General features: G+C 34.2%; 1 protein-coding gene across 2 annotated transcripts; it reads right to left on the bottom strand.

Annotated features, from left to right (window-relative positions):
- Positions 1–435: 435 nt before the first annotated feature.
- On the bottom strand, positions 436–23,365 carry zfand6 (zinc finger, AN1-type domain 6). 2 transcript variants are annotated; one of them, XM_056461011.1, is made up of 7 exons: positions 23,199–23,365; positions 12,654–12,807; positions 8,170–8,239; positions 5,303–5,388; positions 4,636–4,782; positions 2,587–2,688; positions 436–1,196 (listed from the first exon to the last, which is right to left on the bottom strand). In XM_056461011.1, exons 2-7 carry the CDS (start codon positions 12,796–12,798, stop codon positions 1,048–1,050), a joined length of 699 nt encoding a protein of 232 aa, XP_056316986.1. In that variant the 5' UTR covers positions 12,799–12,807; positions 23,199–23,365; the 3' UTR covers positions 436–1,047. The 2 variants fall into 2 exon arrangements, with proteins under 2 accessions (XP_056316986.1, XP_056316987.1); XM_056461012.1 differs by lacking the exon at positions 23,199–23,365 and adding an exon at positions 22,375–22,460.
- Between the last annotated feature and the right edge of the window lie 1,388 nt (positions 23,366–24,753).

The following is a 24,753-nucleotide window of genomic DNA, read 5'->3' as shown; positions in this document are numbered from 1 at the left end:
TGGATGTAAAGATAAGAAAGGATGGATGAATATAGATTGGTTAATACATATTAATGGATGGATGGATGGATGGATGGAAAGATAAGGATGGATGGATAGATGGATATAGATTAGGTAATATGGATGGATGAATGAATGCAAACAGATATCGTATATGGATGGATTGATAGACTAGGATGGATGGAATCAGAGTGTGCCTCACCACCTGTAAAAACACTTCTCTCCATATGCACCAGACACTTTACTTAAACTCCATCTTACATAAACTCAAAGAAAACAACGTGAACATGCCACAAATCATGTTGCACTAGTTGTTTTCTTAATCCTTAAATACCTATTTGCACAATATTGTTCTGTCTTCTGTAAAAGTATAGATAGTCTGTCATAGGTGATGCCTATAGTTTAAGCAAGCATAGAGTCAACTAGAGCCCTTACTACAGTGTGACGTGTAAAACTTTATTAAACATGAACGAAGTGAATACACAAACATAAATAAAACCACTCGCAACTTTCACTCACTCTAATAAATGAACTGTAAGAAAAGAAAAGAAAAATGTAAATCACAGTCTGTAATGAAGTGCAATAAACCAAAGACTGGAGTCACACACAATAATAAATCATAATCGCTTATAAACCTCTTCATTTTTTTTAAACCTTTGATGGTGGAGCAAATATGGTAATTGATAAAAGTTTATATTAAAGTTAGACGTCGTCCTTTTCTTGCTTACAATCCTTATTGAGAAAAATTAAATAACTAAAATAAAAACTGAAGACACATTCTGACAATGTTTTCTTTTTTAACATGCAAGCTTGGTTCATTACCAGAAATGCACAGCCGCCCAAGTTTGAACTAAAAGCCATTTAGTAATTAACGCAATTATATAAATATTAAGTGGTTAACGCACCACGGTACTTGGTAAGTAAATCAGATTGAGAGGTAAAAATGAAACAAGTGGACAAAACTAATTTGCGTAGGTGTTTCATTTGTAGCATGCACAAATCAAGGTCCTGTTTGTGGAAAAGGGAGTAAAAAAATAATTGTTTAGCTCAAATCTTCTTGATTTTCTCCCCAACAATGAGCGGGTTTTCTTTCCTTATCTTCTCAGCTGCGTCAGCCTTATAATCGAAGCTACAGCTGTGAACATCTGAGTATCGGTGAATGCCGCAAAATAATTGTCCACACCGGCAGTCGAAACCTGTCGGAGAGAAATAAAAGGATCAATTAGCTCAATATATCCTTTCATACTGGAAAATATGACATATACTGTACATTCAAATACAAGGTTACTTTATTAGTTACACCTGTCCAACTGCTCGTTAATGCAAATTTCTAATCAGCCAATCACATGGCAGCAACTCATTTAGGCATGTAGACATGGTCAAGACGATCTGCTGCAGTTCAAACAGAGAATCAGAATGGGGAAGAAAGGTGATTTAAGTGACTTTGAACGTGGCATGGTTGTTGGTGCCAGATGAGCTGGTCTGAGCAATACCGAAATTGCTGATCTACTGGGATTTTCACGCACAACCATCACTAGGGTTTACTAGGGTAGACTGATTCCTGTGACGCTCCAGGGACAGACGAATCTTCGCTGAGGCCAGCTTCCAGCCTCCGCCGCTGAGACTGCAGCTCTGCACAAGACGTTTGGCCAGCGGAGAAATTAAAATATACATGCCCAACTGAGTCTGGTTTCTCTCAAGGTTTTTTTCTTCACTTTCGCCAATTAGTGAAGTTTTTTTTCCCACTCTGCTGTCACCACTGGCTTGCATGGTTCGGGATCTGTAGAGCTGCGCATCGTTGGATTTGCTCTTCAGTATTTGGACTCTCAGTAGTGATTATTAAACCCCACTGAACTGAGCTAAACTGAACTGAATTTAAACACTAAAAACTGAACTACACTGTTCCAATTTACCATGACCTTTTATGTGAAGCTGCTTTGACACAATCTACATTGTAAAAGCGCTATACAAATAAAGGTGAATTGAATTGAATTGAATAATTTCACAATTTATTGTGCAGCCCTAATCACTACTACTTTGTTCCACTGTTTAAGGCTGGTTTATACTTCTGCATTGAGTGATAGGCGTGACCCATGGCGCCTGCCTTGCGCATACTCATGCATTTATACTTCTGCGTGCTGCGCGTGTTGCTCTGCAATAACACTTCTGAAACACTAGCTGGAAGTAGGTGTTTATGTTCCTCTGTGTCGAGTTTCTTTGCGGGTGTTTGTCTTTTCCGGAACGCGGAGTTACTTCTGAAACATTGCTTCTTCGCTGTCTTATTGCCTTCTTAAATGGCATGATTGCTTGCTCATATTTTAGGATCCATACTACAATCTGTACAGACTTTTGTAATGAAAACCAGCATGTCTTGGTAACTTTGTGAGAAACTTTTGTATTAAAATCACATATTTGGTGGAAACAATCTTAATATGTATATAGTGGTGTGCACATAAAATAATTGATACATTGCACAAACAAGCAGTTGAACCTGTACCTAATAAAGTGGCCAACAAATATATTTATATATATTTTTTAAAGAAATAAAAATAAATTATTAATATAAAAACAAACATATATACATACCAGTGAGGCCCACTTTCTTGCGGCAAGTGAAGCAGCGATTTTTCTTGGGTTTTGATTGCTCGGGTTCATCTGAGGTTTGCTCTGACACACTTGATGCTGAGGCTATAAGAGTTGAACAATGGTGTCAAAGCTTTAGAAATGCTGGCATCATTAACGTCTGTGTTAAATCAAAATTTAAAGTGTTTATTTTGCTAGCGCACATTGTTATTCTTTAGGTCAACAATTAATACACGCTAATCAAATTTACTGTTCACTTTGATAATCTTCAATCAAAGTCTGAGCATTTGCTTCCATGTTTGGAGTGACTGTTTCTCTGATGACATCAGTTTGATGGCAAATTAACGGTAAAAGGGGTGTGGTTAAGAATATTCCCAAGTGTGAATGACATGCAAAAAGAAAGCCATGACCCTACTCAATATTCCATTTCAGTTGAAAGTACGGTAACACTTTATTTTTATGGTCCATTTGAGTATTAGTAGACTGTCTACTTAATATCTGTTGATACTGCTCCTCCAACAGACATTTAACTGACTATAAGAAAATTTGGAAGTACTTGTCAATTTACACTAATCCTAACCCCAATCCCAACCCAACAGTCTACTTATAATCTAAAGAGAATTAGTTGGCATGTAGATGCAACATAACTTAAATTCAACAAATGGACCATTAAAATAAAGTGTGACCAAAAGTACAACAACATACCAAAATGAAAGTCTCAGACTATTGAGCTTATTCTGTGTTGTGTTTTTTCACTTGCTTTAGAACTTCTAATTCAGCTGCCTATGGGAGAAAGAACTAGGAATAATAAACGGCAGAAAATGGTTAAACAACCAGACTCCCTAGATTTCATGATTTTTTTTGTGTGTGATTGTTTTGAGATAAAGACTGATTTTATGGTAGTAATTAGGGATTAAGCCAAAGGAAGGTTGTACAACTCATATTTTTTCTCTCAGATTTCACTCCTCGGAATATCTGACATCAGGAACCTCACTCAGGACATGTGTTAGGGTTTCCCCTACCATAATACACCTAAAACACAGATAGCCATAAAACTAGTCAATGGCAGGGAAGCATTTTCTCTTTTGTTAACTGCAGGGAAACAGGCTTAAATGAAATAATTGATCGATTTGGCGCACACCATAAAACCAGCCATACTTGTAAAGCACAAATAATGTCCTTGAATTCGGTCATGTCCAGCGGCCGACATCCTTGAACCAATCTCCATAAGCTGCTTGCTGTTCTGTCTGTTCCATTGCTCCGTTTGATAGATGTTTGCTCACACTTTATTTTGCGGTCTAACGTGCGTCAAATGCACAAATGACCCCAATTCACGCCACAGGATGCCTAATCCAATCTTCGCATTGACTTCACATGTAAATCACTCGCGCTTCATTTGCATCGGTTTACTACACAGGCTGCAAAACAATCTCCCCTCTCTTATGTAATGTAATGATTGTGAGGGTGCAGGTGAGACGTAATTTTTCGAGAGACACTCGAATACAATAACTTGTGCTGCGTATGCAACATCTAGAAGTCATTAAAAACAATTAATTGCAAACTGAAATCTAATTTGATTATCAGGTTTGTAATTGGATGTTTTATGGAGGTAATAAAATTATGTGTGATTATTTGCGTTTAAATTAAGAATTTTGCAGGATCGCAAAAATGTGCGACTTTGTTGATTTGGCGATGAATTCAGCGATCGCGGAATTGTGAAAAACTAGGGGGTCTGAACTTGCTCTATAAACAAGTGTACACAACTATACGCAAGTAGAACAACAGAATAAGAAAACATCAGTTTGCAACATCAAGGAGTAAAACGAGCTGTCATTTATGTCTAGAAATCACTGGAAGTGAACGAGACTGGAAGTCTTGAGCTAAAACGATTCCATTGGCTCGTATGTAAAGAATAAAGTCAATAAAAACATCCTACATTAGTAGTTTTTGGTCAGAATCCAATTCTGATTTTCTTCATCAAAACAAGTAACCTGTGTTCTTATAGCTAAGAAAACGTGGCAATCATTGGCCAAAGGTACGCTTTGCACTAACCAGATACGGTTTCTACAGGTTGACAGGTTTCATCGAGTTTCCTCTTTCCTCTCGATGTGCTTTCCTCCAGCGATGGGCTTCTCGCTGTGAGCTGCTGTTCTGTGCTGGACTCCAGACTGCTTCTCATCAATTTACTGCACTGCACTTCTGCAACACAAACACAGTCAGATCCATGAGCAAATCTAGATCAAGAGTCCAGAACTCAAAGGCTTGTTATACCATACAATATGCAAAAAAAACAAGGCTTAAATAAAGCGCATTTATGTATATATAACTTTTTTTTTCCCCCCAGAGTTTGTTCAACCTGGTTTGTGGAACAGGTTTCTGGTCTACAATCAACATTTGTAATTGTTATTATAAATCTCCCTAATAACAAATCTAACTATTTAACAGCATGTCTGCTATGATCAGTAAAACCAGCACACAAACAAAATGTAAGCCTGTTTAGCTCTTGATAAAAGAAGGGCTTTTAACAAATGAACTTTGAGCACATTCTGGCCTGGTCTCAAAGCAAACAATCAGATGCGTTTGCAAGATGATGTCTGGCTGTTTCTATGGAGTTTGGCAGGACTTTTGTAGTTTTCTGTGTCACGGCAATCTGCTCAGTGTCTGAGTCCGGGGCAGCGGATGACATAATAAATGGGTCAAAGTGAAAAAGAGGACGTACCTGGTGTTTTCTGGCCTGATGAAGCCGCTACTGAAGCACCGTCTTTATGTGTAACTGCTGCTGGTGTTGATGTTAAGAAACGCTGACTGGAGGAGAGGATGACAAGAGGAGATTGTTATGTTATACAAGTGAAACATCGCGGTAATGGCCAGTTGTGTAAAATGCAAGAGTAGGCACCATGACCTTATATCACAGTATGAGTAATAAATGTTACATCTCTGAAAGGAACTTGCATGCCCTTTTAGCATTTTTGTGACAAGTGCAGATAAATAATTATTGTTTTGTAAAATTTAAATATAAAGTGATTCCGAACAGAAATTAAACCACATTAAAACTAAACTTCAACTCTGAAAACTGGACTGTCACTTTCAATTTACTAGAACTTCAATGTTAAGCTGCTTTGACAAACTACATTGTAAAAGCGCTATAGAAATAAAAGATGAATGAACGAACCATTCAATGCTCCGCATAAATGAGTTCATCCCCTTATGAAAATAAATAGCTTTATAAATAGCATACATATTGTCAATATAGCCAAATAATTTTGGTGTATTTAAACAAAACACTTTACTAACACTTCAAAACTTTGTTTAGTTATCTTACATCTTTAGGAATAGAAAGAAAATACAACTGAGTAATTGAAAAAAATAAAAAAATACAATCTACGAAATCAACATTTTTTTTTGTTTCTCTTAACTTTACCGGTTTATTTTAAAATTATTAAAAAATGTATATTTTTCCCCAACATATTAAACTGGGGTCAGCACGATGGCACAATGGATAGCACAATCGCCTCATAGCAAAAAGGTCACTGATTTGAGCCTCGGCTGGGTCAGTTGGCATTTCTGTGTGGAGTTTGCATGTTCATGTGGGTTTCCTCTGGATGCTCCGGTTTCCCCCACAGTTCAAACACATGCGCTATAGGTGAATTGGTTAAGCCAAATTGTCCGTAGTGTATGTGTGTGAACGAGTCTGTGTGGGTGTTTCCCAGTGATGGGCTGCAGCTGGAAAGGCATCCACTGCATAAAACAGATGCTGGATAAGTTTGCGGTTCATTCCGCTGTGGTGACCCCTGATTAATAAAAGGACTAAGCCGAAAAGAAAATGAATGAATAATATTAAATTGGGTACGCTGAACCAACAGGTGGCGATAATGACAATTTTTTTGCTGGGTTCACACCAAACGAGGAATTAAGTATTCGTATAAGTAAATTGTTCTCACGTTTGAACTGATTCTATGTAGAGGTAGATTACTGTCCCTTGGACAAACGCTACAAAATAAGTGATGCGTTTGCTGCGAATGTGCGGAATTTGGCCTCATTTGCATCTTCAGTGTTTGGTGTGAACCCAGCTTTGTTGGCCAATCAGAAAGAAGAAAACAGCATGCATGCTGACGTCATGAGGCTGGTTGTAGTGGTTATACGACCACACTGTACCCGGAAAATCTTCACCCTGGCCGGAGTTTTAGGTTTTGTTTTGAGTCACTTGACATTGCATTTTCATGTGGACGAACAGTTATTTGAAAATGATTTGAAAATGAATGACACGTTGGCTTAGTGGTCAACACTGTCGCCTCACAGCAAGAATTCAAGGCATTTGTGTGGAGTTTGCATGGTCTGCCCCGTGTTGGCGTGGGTTTCCTCTGGGCGCATCGGTTTCCCTCACAGTCCAAATATAGAAGCGAATTTAATAAACTAAATTGGCTGTAATGTATGAGTATGTGTGTGAGAATGTGTGTATGGGTGTTTCCCAGTACTAGGTTGCAGATGGAAGGGCATCTGCTGCGTAAAACATATGCTGGATAAGTTGGTTGTTCATTCCGATGTGACGACCCCTGATTAATAAAAGTAACTAAGCCGAAAAGAAAAATGAATGAATGAATTTGAAAACATGATTATGTGGACAGGCTCTTAGAAAAGAGATGATGCTGCCATATATGAAAAATGATAAAAAATTCATTTTGATGTAATCTAAACGAAATTAGGAATCTAAAAGTTAGACCAAGGGGCAGTTTATAATAATAATTTAAAAAAAAGTATAATATTTCCATGCTGTAATGCTTATTTGTAGACATTTCACTGAGTAACCATGTATTTGTGATGTATTTAAGTCATTTAACAAATGTTGTATATATAAAATTATAATTTAACGGAACATATAATAAACAAGAGCGCCACGGTAGCGCAGTAGGTAGCATGATCGCCTCACAGCAAGAAGGTCGCTGGTTCTAGCCTTGGCTGGGTCAGTTGGCATTTCTGTGTGGAGTTTTCAGGTGTCTCCGTGTTGGTGTGGGTTTCCTCCGGGAGCTCCGGTTTTCTCCCACAGTCCAAAGATGTGGTATAGGTGAATTGAATAAACTAAATTGGCCGTAGTGTGTGTGTGTGTGTGAATGAGTGTCTATGGAACTTTCCCCAGAGTTGGGTTGCAGCTGGAAGGGCAACCGCTAGATAAAACACATGGTGGATAAGTTGGTGGTGCATTCCTCTGTGGTGACCCCTGATTACTAAAAGGGACTAAGCCGAAAAGAAAATGAATGAAGAATAAACAAGTTACTCAAGTCTGACATTATATGTGTTAAAAAATAAATTAAGTAAATTTTAGAGTTTAAAAACTCTCCCAATGCCCACTGATTAACATATAATTGTATCTATAATTATATAAATGCTACAGTAGAATATACAATATACCTACTGTCCTAAAACAGGTTTGTGTGTCACACAGAAGGTGTCGTAACACAGAAAAGACTTTGTCATGCACTATTAAAATAAAAGTTACACAAATAATCCATATCTATTCAATTGAAACAGCTTATGTAACGGTTATGAGAAATGATGTATGAGTGCATACTAAAGAGGAAGAAGTTGTACCTGTTTTGTTCATGCTGTGACGTTGATTGTACAGTCATAGATTCTCCTTTACTGCTTAAGCTGGAAGACACTGTAAGCAATGAGAAAGCAGGAAACCCAAAATGTCAACACCAATTTTAAGTTCTCCTTATTCTTAAGATGCTGATAACAGTAAAAGAGAAGTGATGGTTTGTTTTAGATGTTTCCAGCGGTGGCTCATTTTAAAATAAACGCTGTAGATAATGAGACCAGAGCTCAGCAAAAACACTTTGATGTGGATAAGCTGGGTTTAGAATAATTATATTTCATTGTAGGCAGTGCTATGTGGTACAACATAACAAAATAAAGGAACCAAACAACTGAGTCACTAGCCGGATGATGGTTTCCAGTCTAACATGTGAATCATGTGCATTTCCATCAAGTTTTAGAGAGGCTGACTGTAGTATTGGTAACCTAGTAACCAGCTGTAAACAAGTAAGCATAAATGTGGATTAGTAAAGTGCAGGGGTGTCCAAACTCGGTCCTGGAGGGCTGGTGTCCTGCAGATTTTAGCTCCAGCTTGCCTCAACACACCTGCACGGATGTTTCTAGAAAGCCTAGTAAGTGCTTGATTAGCTAACCCAGGTGTGTCTGATTGGGGTTGGAACTAAACTTTGCAGGACACCGGCCCTCCAGGACCGAGCTTGGACATGCCTGGTCAAGTGGGTGTAACGTTTGCTAACTCAGTTTATTAATCAAATGCATTTACTTTTTTGTGAATTAAGTGACTTTTATTTGAAATTTGCCATTTTAAAATCACCTTCTCATGCGAATATGTGCAAATAAATAGGATGATGAAAACCCAGCTACTAGTTGTACCAAAAAAAACTTACAAGCATGACCCACGTGTCGTGACCTTGGTGGATACAGTCCGTCTGCTTTTGTGCTTTGTGTTTTTTTTTCAACAAGGTAACAAACCAGCCTGTACATAGTGCAACAAAATGAATGGACTTTTTAATGCAGCATTTTATGAGTGGTACAGTACGGTATGACATGGGTCACCTTTATAAGGCTAGCTTTCCACTGCCAAAAGGGTACCAATAGTGGGCGTGGTTTACGACAAAGTTTCAGTCGATGTCATTCAGAGTAATTCTGTCATTTCACTAACAATGTGAGAGCAAGTTTTTGGCCGAGGACAGAAAAGTATATATTCAAGTTAGGGCTGCACATTATATAGTTTCAGCATCGATATTGCAACGTGTGCATCTGCAATAGTCACATCGCAGGATATGCAATGTTGAGATTATAGTTTAATATAGAGTTTATTCATAATGGAGTTAAAAGTTTATCATTTACAAGCATTTTTAAAGAGATTTTTGTTCACCCAAAAATGACTTACCATTTTCATTACACCCTTTACTCGTTTCAAACATTTGAGTTTTCTTTTTTTTTCTTTTTTAAATGAACACAAAAAGAATATAACTGAATAACTCCTATAGTGTTTAAACACTGTGTATTAAACACACAGTGAAGTGTGAGTAAATAGTGAGTACATTTTAATCTTTGAGTAAACAGTCCCTTTTAAGGCCTGTGAATGTATTTCAATATTTCGGATTTTAAAACCTCCGGCTACAAAAAAATGTTTTGTAACTTTAATAAAGATTAAATAATATACGATAAAGACTATGCAGTGTTGATTATTCAAGATCTGTACCTGAATAGTGAATACCTGAAAACTAGAATTCACTTTTATCTTTACTATATTTTATTTATCTATGCTTGTCATTTATTTGTTATATATTATTTGAGATTCACTCCTCTACAAAATCCCTCCACTCAATCCAAAAAAACCTGTTAAATCATCTGGTGAAATTGTATTCACATCGCAATATACATCACAGAAATACAAAATATGTCAAAATTTTCCAATATCGCGCAACCCTAATTCAAGTATACAGATATTTGTTAAATTTCCATGACTTTTCCATTCAAAACTTTGTGGGTTTTTCTGTTTTTCCAACACTTTTCCAGGCCTGGAAAATGCCATGTCAAAATTTCATGACTTTTCCAAATTTTCCATGACCGTATGAACCCTGCCATTAGACAGTGGAAATGGCCATAAAAGTGTATCGTACCACTGCCTTTTTTTGTTGACAGGACAAAAAAAGGGCACTGCACCTTTTGTGTTGCTAGGGAACCACTGAATCATCTGCTTATTGTACATGAGCGCTGCTGTTGATATGATTAATTACAATATTTTATAACATTGTGAAATTCACGATTTGGTAAGTCATACAGCTAGACCTGTCACAATATCTATTTTTGATGCATCACGGTTTATTCTTTATTTCTTCTTCTTCTTCTTATTATTATTATTATTATCATCATCATCATCATCACCTTTGTTATTGTGTCGTGTTGGAGTTTGTTGATTTATTAATTGATGTTTTTTTTTCTTTGATGTTAACTCCGCCTTGCACCTGCGGCTCATTCTGACTGGCGGCTTTATAAGCGAAAACTGAGTGTGCGTCGAGGTGGCTCTTTGTTTTCCAGTGCGTGTCTGACTGGTCCTCCAGATCTTTGCTCTCTTGAGAGTACGACCCGTACTTGTTGAGAATCTCTATGCATATTGTCCTGATAAAGGTCAGAGACTTCTGTGCCCGTCTTGTGCAGCCGCTGTCGAAGAGCCATACTGGTGTTGTTGCCATTTATTTATTTAATTGTTGATCTATGTGTTTTCTATGGTTTATCTATGTTTTATATTCTTTGTATGTCTGTTTGTTTGTTTAAGTAATTATTTCGAATGATTTAATTATTATTATTATTATCAATATTTTTGTTGCCACTTTATTTTGATAGGACACCTATTTTCTGGTTTCTAAATAAATAGAGAATTGTACTTCTGAGTTGCGTGTCCTTTTATGTTGCTAACCCCTTCCCTAGACGAGCCTTAAAAAATAGGGGTTCGTAACAGATGTACGATATATTGCACTAAAATATATTGCGATAAACAATAATTTGCCACTCCATTTCATGCCACTCTATTTAATGCCAGAATAACAATATAATACCATCACAATGCAAGTACACTCTTCCAAAGCACACATAATATCATATTCTTAAGAATGTCATTTAATTGTAGTCATTTAACAATTTAGTAATTAGGCATTGGAATCAGAATGTGAAAACACACATCCTAAATTAATGATAATAACAACAATAATAATAATAATAGTCAACAAAAAAGTGCAAGGTAAAAAGTAAAAGATGTGATATCTGCTACAGATCTATTTTCAGTTGTCAAACAACCACATGGAAATATACTACAGTCATTTATAGTAAATACTAAAGTGTTTTTAACCATTCTGACACTGACACCTCCAATATACATATAGATGTTGCACAATCAGCTAAAATGTTGTTAAAATTGTTTTTTATGTATGGGTGATATATATTGCATCACCAAAACGGTCATGATCATGTGTTGTGCAAGAAGTCGATATATTGATTATTGTGACAGGCCTACATACAGCTCCAGATAACTTGAAATGGTGACCTCCAGTCCGTACTCCATCTTTAAAATCTCTGTAGTAATCTTGACAAGACAAACACTGCCGTCTCCTCAATGGAAACCCAGCCTCTGATTTCATCTGAGTACACTTTTTCAGAGTTGATTTTGTTTCAACTGCAGGCGCACTGAGCGATACGGCAAAAACATGAGGTGTAATAAGCAGTTAAAACGCGACTGCGAAAAAATGCTCATTAAAAAAAACAAATAACAGACCCATGGCAAAAAGAGTGTTCGGTGTGATCAAGGTCTTAACAGTTAAGTTTTACCATTTTAACAACTACAGAACAGTCAAGCTTTTAACAGGGAAATGTGATCGAACACTTCTGGGCAGTTTGGTGCCAGTTTGGGCCTTTTTGGCTCATATTTTCAACGATTTTTCTCTGGCATTTTCAGATTTTGCCCAACAATATTCAGCTGTAGAGAATTTGGTGCATCCCGTTTTTGTTTATTATAATTTTTTGGTTCCACTCTATATTAAGTGGCCTTAACTAATATATACTTGCACTGAAATGAATCATTTGCTACAATGTACTTAGTGTAAATGCATGTTTTTATGTACTTATGCTTGATTAAATACTTCCATGTAATTACATCTCTAATTAATTTTGCAATTACATGTATAATTACACTGTTGACCATCCCTTACACCTTAACCCACCTTTAAACTTACCCATACCACCAAACTTTTCTTGAACCCACCCATAACCCCATTCAAGAAGTGTTCTGCAATACATTATGAACACAGTAAGTACATTGTATAATAATTTTGAAGTACATTGTAGTTAAGGCCACTTAATTAAGCGTTTACTTTTCAGTTGTCATCAAAAAAAGACATGCTTTACAGCGGACTCCATCAGACCCAAATCGCTATTCACTTTTCATTGAACTCACTATTTAATACTGGGTGTAAAACTTAACAGTACTTTTTAATGTGTCATTTCATCTGTCGACTCACCTGGATCGCTGGATCTGCCACTGTTGTTCTGACGTTGTAAAGAATCTTTATAGCAAACAGAGCACATGCCGTTATTACGCGGGTTACCATAAAACCCACAACCATTCGAACACAGCACTTGGGTCTGATTGGTTTCCTGAGCCATATCCCTCTCCTGTGGAGAGAACAGGGAGAATACTATTACAAAAAAGAAACAATTCACAATTCACACCACTGAGTTGTCACCGGAGTAACATACTTTAAGATAAAAACCCAGAATTCCTTCATTTATCATTTGGAAGGATATAAAAAAACAGGCATAAATGCATAAGAAATCAATGGTGTGTTTCCATCTGAGTCTACAATCAGTGCTTTGAATACTGAATGTACGGCTGAATTACGCTTTGTGCAGATGTTGGAGTGAATAAGGCACTTATCTGATCTTCCTCTGACATGATCTAACTGTCTCCCTGCACTTGTCTGTCTCTCAGACTACCTGTTCAGCTGCCTCACTCTCATACTGTACAGGAAAAGTCCTCGCTGTGCTGAAAATGTCAAGAATTGCTTTATAGATAGACAAATAAACAGTCAAAGATAGATGAAAGACAGCAGACTAATACTCAAAACAACAAGCAAAAAGAAAAATATTACAAATTATTCATTTGTAAATGCACTCAAAATCATTATAAATGTAAAATGCATCATGCTTATTAACATCTTAACTTTGTTTCCCACAGGTGGGTGTTTTATGTTGCTCCAAACATGAACTTAGCTTGACAAACTATATATAATATGCAAATCACCTATAAATTCAAAAATATATATACATTTTTAATTATGAATATTTAATAATGAAACTTCTTGTAATACACTTATTGCAATAAACAGTCATTTAGCCCATTTCCTTTTAGTAAAGGAGTATTAGATTTATAGGTGTGCATTTCATCTTCGCATGCATCAAATATGCACTTCAAACTTTTTCTTGATTGAGACCCTTTCATCATTTGCAATGTTTCCAAATTGCATCGTTTGTCATTTTTCTTACCATTTTTTTTATCTGTGCTATCTATTATTTTCTGCAAAGCTGCTTCTGGCCATGATATGTTCACACTGAATGATTATAAGAGGCATGTTTAAGGTATTATATGCAGCATCCTTTAATTTACTCTCTTAGGTAAGGTGAGATCTCCACTTAAGTACCATATTTAGAGGGAAAATGTGCTTAATGCATTATAAAGCATTATCATCCGATCACCATGACAAGGAATCGGTACTCTGTATCGGCTGCAAAATTCCTGATCAGAGCATCCCTAATAAGTATATAGGTATACAAACATACATATACAGTTTATACAAGTATGAAGTGTGAACTCAAAATGTGGTGTGAAGATTAAGGGGTTAAATAACCATTTTTTTATGTTACAAATTATATATGATTAATACTTACACCAAAAAGCAGTTACAATTACTGTAAGGTTTCGACTGACCACTTGATAGCAAATCAAACAAGAGAGAAATTAGTTTAAAGAAACTTTTTTCACCCATAGAGTTGAGTTTTACCATTCTAATATTAACAGGAAAATTACTGAAACTTAGTGTTTGATGCTGATGGTCTAATTTGATTTAATGATCTATGCTAAGTTAAACTAAAAGTGCTCCCGCCAGACCTGGAGATCAGCTGAATGGATTGAAAATTGGTAAAACTCTATTGAACTCAAGGTATTTTTATCTTTATTGTGTTTATGTTCCTTTAATTTCACTAAAATGTCATTATTAATGCACGAAAACGCCAGGAACATTCATTTAAATAAAAAATACAGTTCACAGGGCTCATATGTTGACTAGCATTACACAAACATTCCAGAAAATAGGCTCATCTTTGAGTTTTAGAAATGAAATTTTAGAAAACTACAGAGCAGTCAAGCATTAAATAGAAAAATCATTGAAACGGTTTACTTTTGAGTGAGATGCTAATGGTTTAATTTGATTCAATTATCTATGCTAAGCAAAGATAAAAGTGCTTTAGACAAACCTGGACATCGGCTAAATGGATTCAAAAATGGGAAGACTGAACTACTGAACTCTAGGAGATGTGTAAAATGTGCCGTTTTGTTATCTTTATTATGTTTATGTTCAATTAATATCAGTAAATCTCAATATTAACGCACAAAAACGCCAGTAACATTCATTAAAAAAAGGAAATAGGGCTCATGTTGACTTTAGCATTACAAAACATTTAAGAAAATAGGCTCATTTAGAAGTTAAACTGTTTTTTTTTTTACCAATTTTACAAACTAAAGAACAGTCAAGCATTAAATATCAAAAATTTATAACAATAACAAAAATATCTATGCTAAGCCAAGCTAAAACTACTCCTGCCAGACCTGGAAATCAGCTGAATGGATTTAAAAATGATAAAACTAAACTATTGAACTCTATGCAAGTTGTAAAATGAGCCCTTTTTTACCTTCAATATGCTTATGTTCCTTTAATATCACTAAATCTCAATATTAATGCACAAAAATGCCAGTAACATTCATTAAAAAAGAAAAATACAGTCAATAGAGCTCATATGTTGATAGCATAAACATTCAAGAAAATAATCTCCTCTTGAAGTTAAACTGCTTATCTTTTTACCAATTTACCAACTACAGAACAGTCAAGCTTTAAATAGGAAAATTATTGAAACTCTGGCTATTTTTGAGTGAAATGCTACTAGCCTAATTTGATTCAATTATCTATGCTAAGCTAAGCTAAGCTTAAAGTGCTCCAGCCATACCTGTAAATCAGCTGAATGGATTCAAAAATGGTAAAACTCAACTACTGAACTCTAGGCGAGTTGTAAAATGATTTTATTCTTTGTTATGTTTATGTTCCTTAAATATCAGTAAATCTCAATATTAATGCACAAACACCCTAAGAACATTCATTAAAATAAGAAATATACAGTCAACAGCGCTCACATGTTGACTAGCATTTTACAAGCCTTCAAGAAAATAGGCTCATCGAGGAGTTAAACAGTTTATTTTTAACTAATTTTACCAGCTACAGAAAAATTCAAGCTTCAAATAGCAAAATAATTGAAACTCATATAATATTTGAGTGAGATGCTAATGGTTTAATTTGATTCAATTTAATTGCCAAGCTAAGCTAATAGTACTCCCATACAGCCAATGTCCAAGTCTGGAGGATTCAAAACTTATAAAACTCACTCTAATTTAGTTGTAAAATGAGCCTATTTTATCATCTTTATTGTGCTTATGTTCCTTTAATATAACTAAATCTCAATATTAATACACAAAATACCAGGAACATTCATTTAAAAAAGTATAATACAGTCAAATAGGGCTCACATGTTGACTTTAGCATTACACAAACATTCAAGAGGTCTTTAGAGTGAAACCAAACAATGCTTCAACAAATCACTTTACTTTGTCAATGTTTAAGCCAAACAGCGGCTTTAAAATCAACTGTCGAACTGGTTTTAGTTAAACACACTGCTGAAAAAGCCTTAAAAGAGCTTAATTATGTTGTAAATGTTTAACACTAAAACCACCAAACAATTAAGAGTCGTTACAGAAACACTGAATTAACCAATACCCCTCAAAAAAGGATGTGCGGGCAAAGCTATTGTCTGGCTAATGTAGCCTACAGTAAGCCAGTGTGCTCACATGTGTTGCCCTGTGACGGGGTTATTAAGCGATATTTCCTGACACTAGATCAACAGGTTAGATAAAGACTCTACCGCTCCGAGATCACTGAAGCACATGAGCACGTGCGACAACTCTATAACATTTACTAAATAAGGTGTGTGTAACATTCGGCAGCACAAAAAGCACTAAACTGAATTCTGAAACAACTAAAAATGTATAAATGTATTAATTTAGCAGAGGTTTTCATCCAAAGCGACTACAAGTGAGGATAAAAGAAGCACTTCAAATCATCAGAGTTGCAGTATATTATGCTGACCAGTCTAAACTGTCAAAAATGCTGGGTTCCACACGATTCATTCATGTTGTCCCAACACAAATTGATTGATTTAACTTGCTCGTTTTTTCAAATTTAAGTGGATTTAACATAAAACTATTGAGTTTATAACTTAAGATTAATGTTCCTTAAACTCAATAATTAATTAAATTAGTTTAAACAAGCAGTTAAAGTCTTTTGTGCGAATTATATTTTACGCAGTACTATTAGTGACACAACTAACAAATTTCATCATTCAAATTATATAAATGAATCATATGAATAACAAATACACTCAATTTTGATGTGCGTATCAGCAAAACAAGTGATTTTAATTAAACTTAAATTGCATATTAATGTCTACTTAAGGGCTGCACGATATTGGAAAAATTTGACATAGCGATATTTTTTTTTTCTCCGTGTTATTTAGATATATAGAAATCACACCGGATGACTTAAACTCAAGTACTTTAGATTGATTGGGATGATTTTGTAGGGAGTGAAGTTCTTTTTCAAATATTTCCCAAATTATGTTTAACAGAGCAAGGAAATGTTCACAGTATGTCTGACAATATTTTTTCTTTTGGAGAAAGTCTTATTTGTTTTATTTCGGCTAGAATAAAAGCAGTTTTAAATAAATAAAAAAAACAACATTTTAAGGTCAAAATTATTGGCCCCTTTAAAGCTATACATTTTTCGATAGTCTACAAAACAAACCATTGTTATACAATAACTTGCCTAATTATCTTAACCTGCCTAGTTAACCTAGTTAAGCCTTTAAATGTCCCCTTAAGCTGTATAGAAGTGTTTTGAAAAATATCTAGTCAACTATTATTTACTGTCATCATGGCGAAGATAAAATAAATCAGTTATTAGAAATGAGTTATTAAAACTATTATGTTTAGAAATGTGCTGAAAAAAATCTTCTCTCCATTAAACAGAAATTGGGGAAAAGAAATAAACAGAGGGGCTAATAATTCTGACCTCAACTGTACATTTTAAACAAAGTACAATCATAAACAAACACAATAGAGCAAATATTACAGTCAAATAGACATACTTTATGGTTTTGTGAGGAGAGTCTAACAGTAGGAGTACAAAAATGCAATTAAATGTAAAATAACATTGTATAGTCCTGATCATATAAATAATTCAATCAAATTAACTTTTATAAACTTCTTTGTGTTACTAAAAGGCTTTAAACTCTTAAAACTCACATGTTACATACTCACATCTGTATTAAGGACAAACAATACATCTTTCAGTATCGAAATTGCAGGACCTGCAATCCCAAACCGCTGTTAAAATTGACCAGGAGGCAAATTTCAAAACACTCATGATTTGTGAATTCAATGCAATTCTTAACCGTAAAGGTACCAAAACGTTTATCATTCATGTGTGTTTTAGGGCCTGTGACAGTGTAAGCATTTAAAATCAGTTTATATTTCAGGCATAAGAAATTACATTTCTAACATTAAGAAAAAAAATAATTGTATGCATGTATGATCAAAATACAATGTTATTTACATGTGATTATTACATTTGTGTATCTGAATATTGCTAGACCTCCAGTAAATCATAAAGCACTGCATTTTATTAGTACAGTATCTTAGCTCTACTGTATTTACCAATATTTGTGATAGGTTAATTCTATTTTATGTACATGCACTCGCTTACCAATTTTTTCTACCTTAAGAATTTTGAATTCTTTCCAAATAGAGATGTTGATTTTATCTGGTGAAATTAAAAAAATTGCAATATATATTTATACATCATAGGAAATTTAAATATTCTCGCCATATAAGCCTTTCCCAGCCATAATCTGTATCACTATAGATATTATCGACTATGTAAATAATAAAATGTTGTAATTTATGATGTCAAAAAACAAATACACATTTAAAAATATATATATTTCTGAGAGCACAGAGAAAATATGTCTTATGTTTTTCTTTCTTCCCTTTTTTAGAATTTAATTCACTTTATTTTTTACTTTTGCATATTTATATATTTTTCTGTATTGCTGTTACGTCCCAGTATGTGTTAGTTTTATTTATAATGTTATTTTATTTACTTTATTATGTTTTTTTTGCATTCTGCCCTAAATATAGTTTTTGATACAAGAATTTATAAGTGTACTGTTTGATTCAGAGAGGAAGAAAATGAGAACTCAATTTGATTTCTGCTGACAGATTGGAACAACTGACGTCTTTCTGAATCTTCATACTGTATTTGATACTGTAACTCTGACTAACATGCATCAAAACAGTCAAAATAAAAAACAATATATTACAATAATGTCACAACCAATCTCAATATAAGGCAGGAATATGAATAACTATTGATTAAGGGCTCTACTAAAGTCCAAATTTAAATGATAAAAACAGACGTGACTGCAAAAGCACAAGTCCTTTTAGTCTTCTAGAAAATTGCTCTTGTATTTCAAGAAAAATGAAATGCCAGAAATAAAAGTCTTGTGATGGAGATAAAACCAACACTGTAGCTCCCCTGGAGGAAAAGACTAAATTCCCAAGAAAGCAATTTCCTATGAAGCAAAAGCGCAAACAATTAACAGTAAATAAAGCCAGGAAATAACACACATCATCGTCAATATTTAGAGAGACGATTTAAACGTAATATGTTTGCAGTCTGAACTAAATGAATGTTTACAGCATGTAAATACTGCATTAACTGATTGAGGTAAAGTTGGTTTTATATTGACACATTCATTAAGTGACAACTTGTAACATGCATCCTATATTGTTTACCATGGTACTTTGAATATTCGGTCTGAAATCACATGTAAACATGACTTCAAAACAACATTAGCACTGTTTTTGACTGTGAATTATGTTGCTTCTGTAGTCATACGAGTTCATTATTTCGAATTTGCAGAGAATACTTTTCTGAAATTATATTATGAAGGAGAAAGTCAGAATGTGTGGATATAAAACCAACTTAACCTCAATACATTTACTGATATAACACAATCATATCTATCTATCTATCTATCTATCTATCTATCTATCTATCTATCTATATATATATATATATATATATATATATATATATATATATATATATATATATATATATATATATATATATATATATATATATATATATATATATATATATATATATATATGGGGCATTCTACCAAAAATGTACATTTTCACTTATAAAAAATGTGACAGGGTCTTTAATCTTTAATCTTGTCGTCCTTGAAAAATCATACAAAACAAGCATAAAATCATGATTCAATGATAAAACGCATACTTGATCACTGTCAGCTTCTCCATCAAATGATATCACTTCCAAGTCATAGCCTTAAAGATGTATTGCACGCATTTTATGTTAAATTTTATGCAAATTTGACAGGACTGACAGAAACATGAGGACAATTATAAATGTATTTGTATTATATATTTGTAGTATTTAATTGGAGAATTTATTTATTTATAATTTCATGTTTTTAGTTGGTGTGATTAACAACTTAAACTTGCTATTTCTGAAGTATTTTTTTCTAGATAACAGTTTTTGGCATAAAACTATTAAAGCTGTAGGTTCAATTGGGCTAAGGACAAGAACAATGATAGAGTATGTACATTTGTAAAGTGTTTTTAATAAAGAAAATAAATCTGAAAACCAAATGAATGACACATGAATGACAAATGAATTCCTTTACAGAACAACTCACAGAAATCAACCATCAGTCCATTTTAGACATTTTTTTGGTATGAAATACTTATTAATTACTGTATTTGAGCAATTTCAGCATTATGGATGCGACATTTGAAGTAAAACCTCAAAACATAAGTTGACAGAGGAAGTTTATGTTAACATTATATTGAAATCTCTTTATATTTTTCAAAAAAACTAGCCAGAGAGTTATGGGAGAAGAAAAATATCAATCTGTAAACATTTCTTATAGTTTAAATGAGGAAAATATACATGCGTTACGGATGTGACAAGAAAAAGGTCTGCGAGTTTATAGGATACAACATACTTTGTAGAAATCCTGTAATTTAAACTGCACAACCCAAAAGAAACAATGCTAATCAAAAGGATATGTGTTGCTCTCTATAGAATAAATATGATTGATTTTACTTGATTTTACATTTATGCATTTATGAGGAAAAAGCTTTGTTATGGATGTGACATCTCTCTGTTATGAATGTGACAGATGTGAAATTGCCACTTGTGTGACTTTGGTGAATCAAATATAATTGTTTGAAAATTCGGTCGGTCGGTCGGTCGGTCGGTCGGTAGGTCGGTAGGTCGGTAGGTCGGTAGGTAGGTCGGTCGGTAGGTAGGTAGATAGATAGATAGATAGATAGATAGATAGATAGATAGATAGATAGATAGATAGATAGATAGATAGATAGATAGATAGATAGATAGATAGATATGCATTTTAAAAGGCAAAACTAATGAAACAATGTGATCAGATGTTTAACTACTCATCCCATTTAGTCCTAAATGGTTTCAGTATCTAAAACCATTTGGAAATGTAAACAATTACTTCATATGACACAGCTGTAGAGGCTGACAGCGTCAACAACTGATGGAGAAATCATCCAATACAATCACAATGGAGTAAATAAAACAAATAGATGTCTGTATAATCGTGTTAATAGTTCCGAGACCGCTATCCTTGATGATTACAAGTCTGCTAAAAGCTAACTTCAGTAGCATGTTTCTATTTATGGGATCACAGTTTAGGACAAAGCAAACACAAGTAAAGTAAACCTACAGTCGTGCTAAATCACAATGAGAGTTTCATTATCAAAGCGGAGTATTGAATTCCTGTATAATAGGCAGCTTTTACAGATTGCCCAGAACATTAGTAGCTGTAGCTCTCATCCTCTGTCTGAGGAGTTTATCCTACTCCCTTCGTGTCAAAGGTTTCAGATGCTTTTTTCGTAGGACAAAAGGTTATAGGAATAGCTTTGTCCCATCATCTACTGTCGCTCTAAATGAATTGTAATATTTTATAAGGTACTTCTGTATGTGCATATGTATGGCTATGTGTGATTTAATTGTTTGTATCAAATGCCAAACAGAAAGAATCTACCTATGGGTACCAATAGTCAACTCAACTCTTACCAATGATGAATGTGTGAATATAAACCTCAATACATTTACTGATACAACACGTTCATATGTACCTATATAATCAATCTTCTGAAATATTTATGCATTTTAAAAGCAAAACTAATTAAAAAAATTGGATCAGAAGTACAACTACTCATCCCATTTCGTCTTAAATGGTTCCAGTATCTAAAACCATTTGGAAATGTAAACAATTGCTACATATGACACAGCTGTAGAGGTTGACAGCGTCAACAACTGATGGAGATATCATTCAATTCAAGCACAATGGAGGTAAATAATTCAAATAGACCTGTGTATAATTGTGTTAACAGTTCACAGGCTGCTATCATTGACGATCACAAGTCTGCTAAAAGCTAACTTCAGTAGCATGTTTCTATTTATGGGATCACCGTTTAGGACAAAGCAAACACAAGTAAAGTAAACCTACAGTCGTCCTAAATCACAATGAGGGTTACATTATCAATTTAACAGACTGACTTAAACTAGTATACTTGAAGCAGTTGCTTCGGAACACAGAGGTAATCGGGTTTCAACGGTAACTTGCACTATTTACACTGTCCTTTGTTTAAGTAATCATATACTAGCGATGACAACACCATCTACACGCAGATTTCGTCGTTATATCTCGCTTGTATAGCCGTACGTTCGCGTTTCTTACCTGGTTAAGGGTTTATAATGAGCACCTCTGTTTATCTTCCACTCAACGTCGCTTGCTGTTTAAATGAAAGCTTGACATCGTAAAATACATTGAGTAATAATAGAAAGCGTTACGGACACGCCCACTGACATTCTATTGGCTGTTGAGCGTAAGTCACGCCCTAGAACATCACACAAGCCTTCTAGTGATGAATAGTCTGAATCGCTGATGCGAGTCGGTTCGTTCGAACAGTGCAGTTTTTAAGTCAAACCGCCTCATAAATGATTCAAAGATTCAGAATCGACTCCAAAAGAACGATTCCCTTACGAATCAGTTATCGCTATTTTCTTTATTTAAAAAAAGGGTATTAAAATGAAAGCCGATGTAATTACCAAAGCCTCGATTAATGGTGTGTAACGAATAATTTTATGGATTATTTGAAGCAGATTCAGGATTTAGCAAATATTTATCACATATACTCCCCTAAAGACATCATCAGAAGTTTAACAGCTGGCATGTATAGTTCTTTCGCTAGTTTTGAACAGACCTTGCAATCTAATGCGGATTCAATTATATATTTTAAGCAAACTGACAACATACAAGTTACAAATCCACTAATGTTTCCTTTTCATAACTTTGCTATTAGCTTACTAGTTACAAAGCTACATGTTGTTAACGCTAATGGATGATATCTAACAAATGAATCCCTAATTATTAAGTATAGTTAACAATAGCAGGTTTAACGTTAGCTCTTGTCAAATTAGCTAACAGGTCTCAAAACGCCGCAGCTGTTTCACTGATTCAGTTCATAGCGGCGGCGGCGGCGGCATACGTTATAAACTCACCTCCGGACTCCCGACGATGGATATATCGATGTCAAATAGGGTTTATAGAGTTTACTTTTGAAGTCCTGCACTATTAAAATGTTTGCTAAGTGTTTTCGGCGTTGACCAGCGTCCCTTCCCCCACCGAGAAAACTGCCTGTTTGTTAGTTTTGACACTCCAGCCCCCACTTTAACCTACCCAGTGACGTCACGAGGAAGGGACTTTAAAGTTTTCATATGTTGACGTTTTAATTTCAACTTAAAAGATGGTTTATTTTAGTGCTGAGCAAAAAATAACGCTTATTAAAATTAACGATTAATCGCATCCAAAATAAAAGCCTGTTTTGACAATAATTTAAGTGTGTACTTTTTATATATACTTTTTAGGCGTACTGTTTACTGTATATAAATACACACAGGCATGTATATATTTGAGAAAATCTTTATTTGTATTTAGATATAAAATATTTGTGTGTATGATAAAATTATATAAACGTTTTATTATCTAACTTTTTATATGGTTTGGTTTATATGTATGTACAGTATATATAGCTTAAAGGGGCTAATAGTTTTGACCTTAAAATGCTGTTTAAAAAAAATAAAAAACTGCTTTTATTCTAGCCAAAATAAAACAAACAAGACTTTCTCCAGAAGAAAAAATATTATCAGACATACTGTGAAAATGTCCTTGCTCTGTTAAACATAATTTGAGAAACATTTAAAAAAGAAAAAAAGGGGGGCTAATAATTCTGACTTCAGCTGTATATGTATAACATGTACATAATATATATATATATATATATATATATATAATAACACACACATAGACATATGTCAAAACAAATCATTTTGGATGCGATTAATCACAATTAATCTTTGCCCAGCGCTATTTATTTATTTTTTGACTCAAAAAAATAATTATCTCTGGAATGTATAATGAGTCTTATGACTTTATTTGGTAAACTTCATATTCATAATTGTACAACAAATTATTATAAACCTGGTTTGAAGGTTTTTATGGATTTTTTATTTATTTATTTGTTATGTATGGACTACTCAGTGTATAACAAGTATTCATTATCATTATTCAGCGTATATAGCTCTTCAGTGTATTAATAGTAAGAAATATAGTCAATTGTCAATTGAATGCCATAGTGTACTGTATGTGTGTAAATGCAAGAGTGTTTGGGTGTTTTCCAGTGTTGGGTTGCAGCTGGAAGGGCATCCACTGCGTAAAACAGATGCTGGATAAGTTGGCAGTTCATTCCGCTGTGGCGACCCCTGATTAATAAAGGAACTAAGCCAAAAAGAAAATGAATTAATTATTGTACAGCTAATGAATTAATTGCATGGTGAATTTGCTCTCCATAGGATATATAATATATCATGTACTGCCATTGTGGAGTATACTAATGCTGAATGGTTTTGTCTTATATGTAAATTTAATATTTATTTTTTTTATGTATCTTTATTTGGAAGTCTTGATAGAAGTCTCTATTTGTTGTTGTTTTTAATAAAAAAAATGTTGACATTTTATTGTGAGATACTTTCTTGAAAAGCAATCAAATTATATGTG

This window comes from Danio aesculapii, chromosome 7 (assembly GCF_903798145.1).
Source record: "Danio aesculapii chromosome 7, fDanAes4.1, whole genome shotgun sequence".
Classification (NCBI taxonomy): domain Eukaryota; kingdom Metazoa; phylum Chordata; class Actinopteri; order Cypriniformes; family Danionidae; genus Danio; species Danio aesculapii.
Note: the sequence above shows the minus strand (reverse complement) of the source record. Positions and strands in the feature narration are given on the sequence as shown.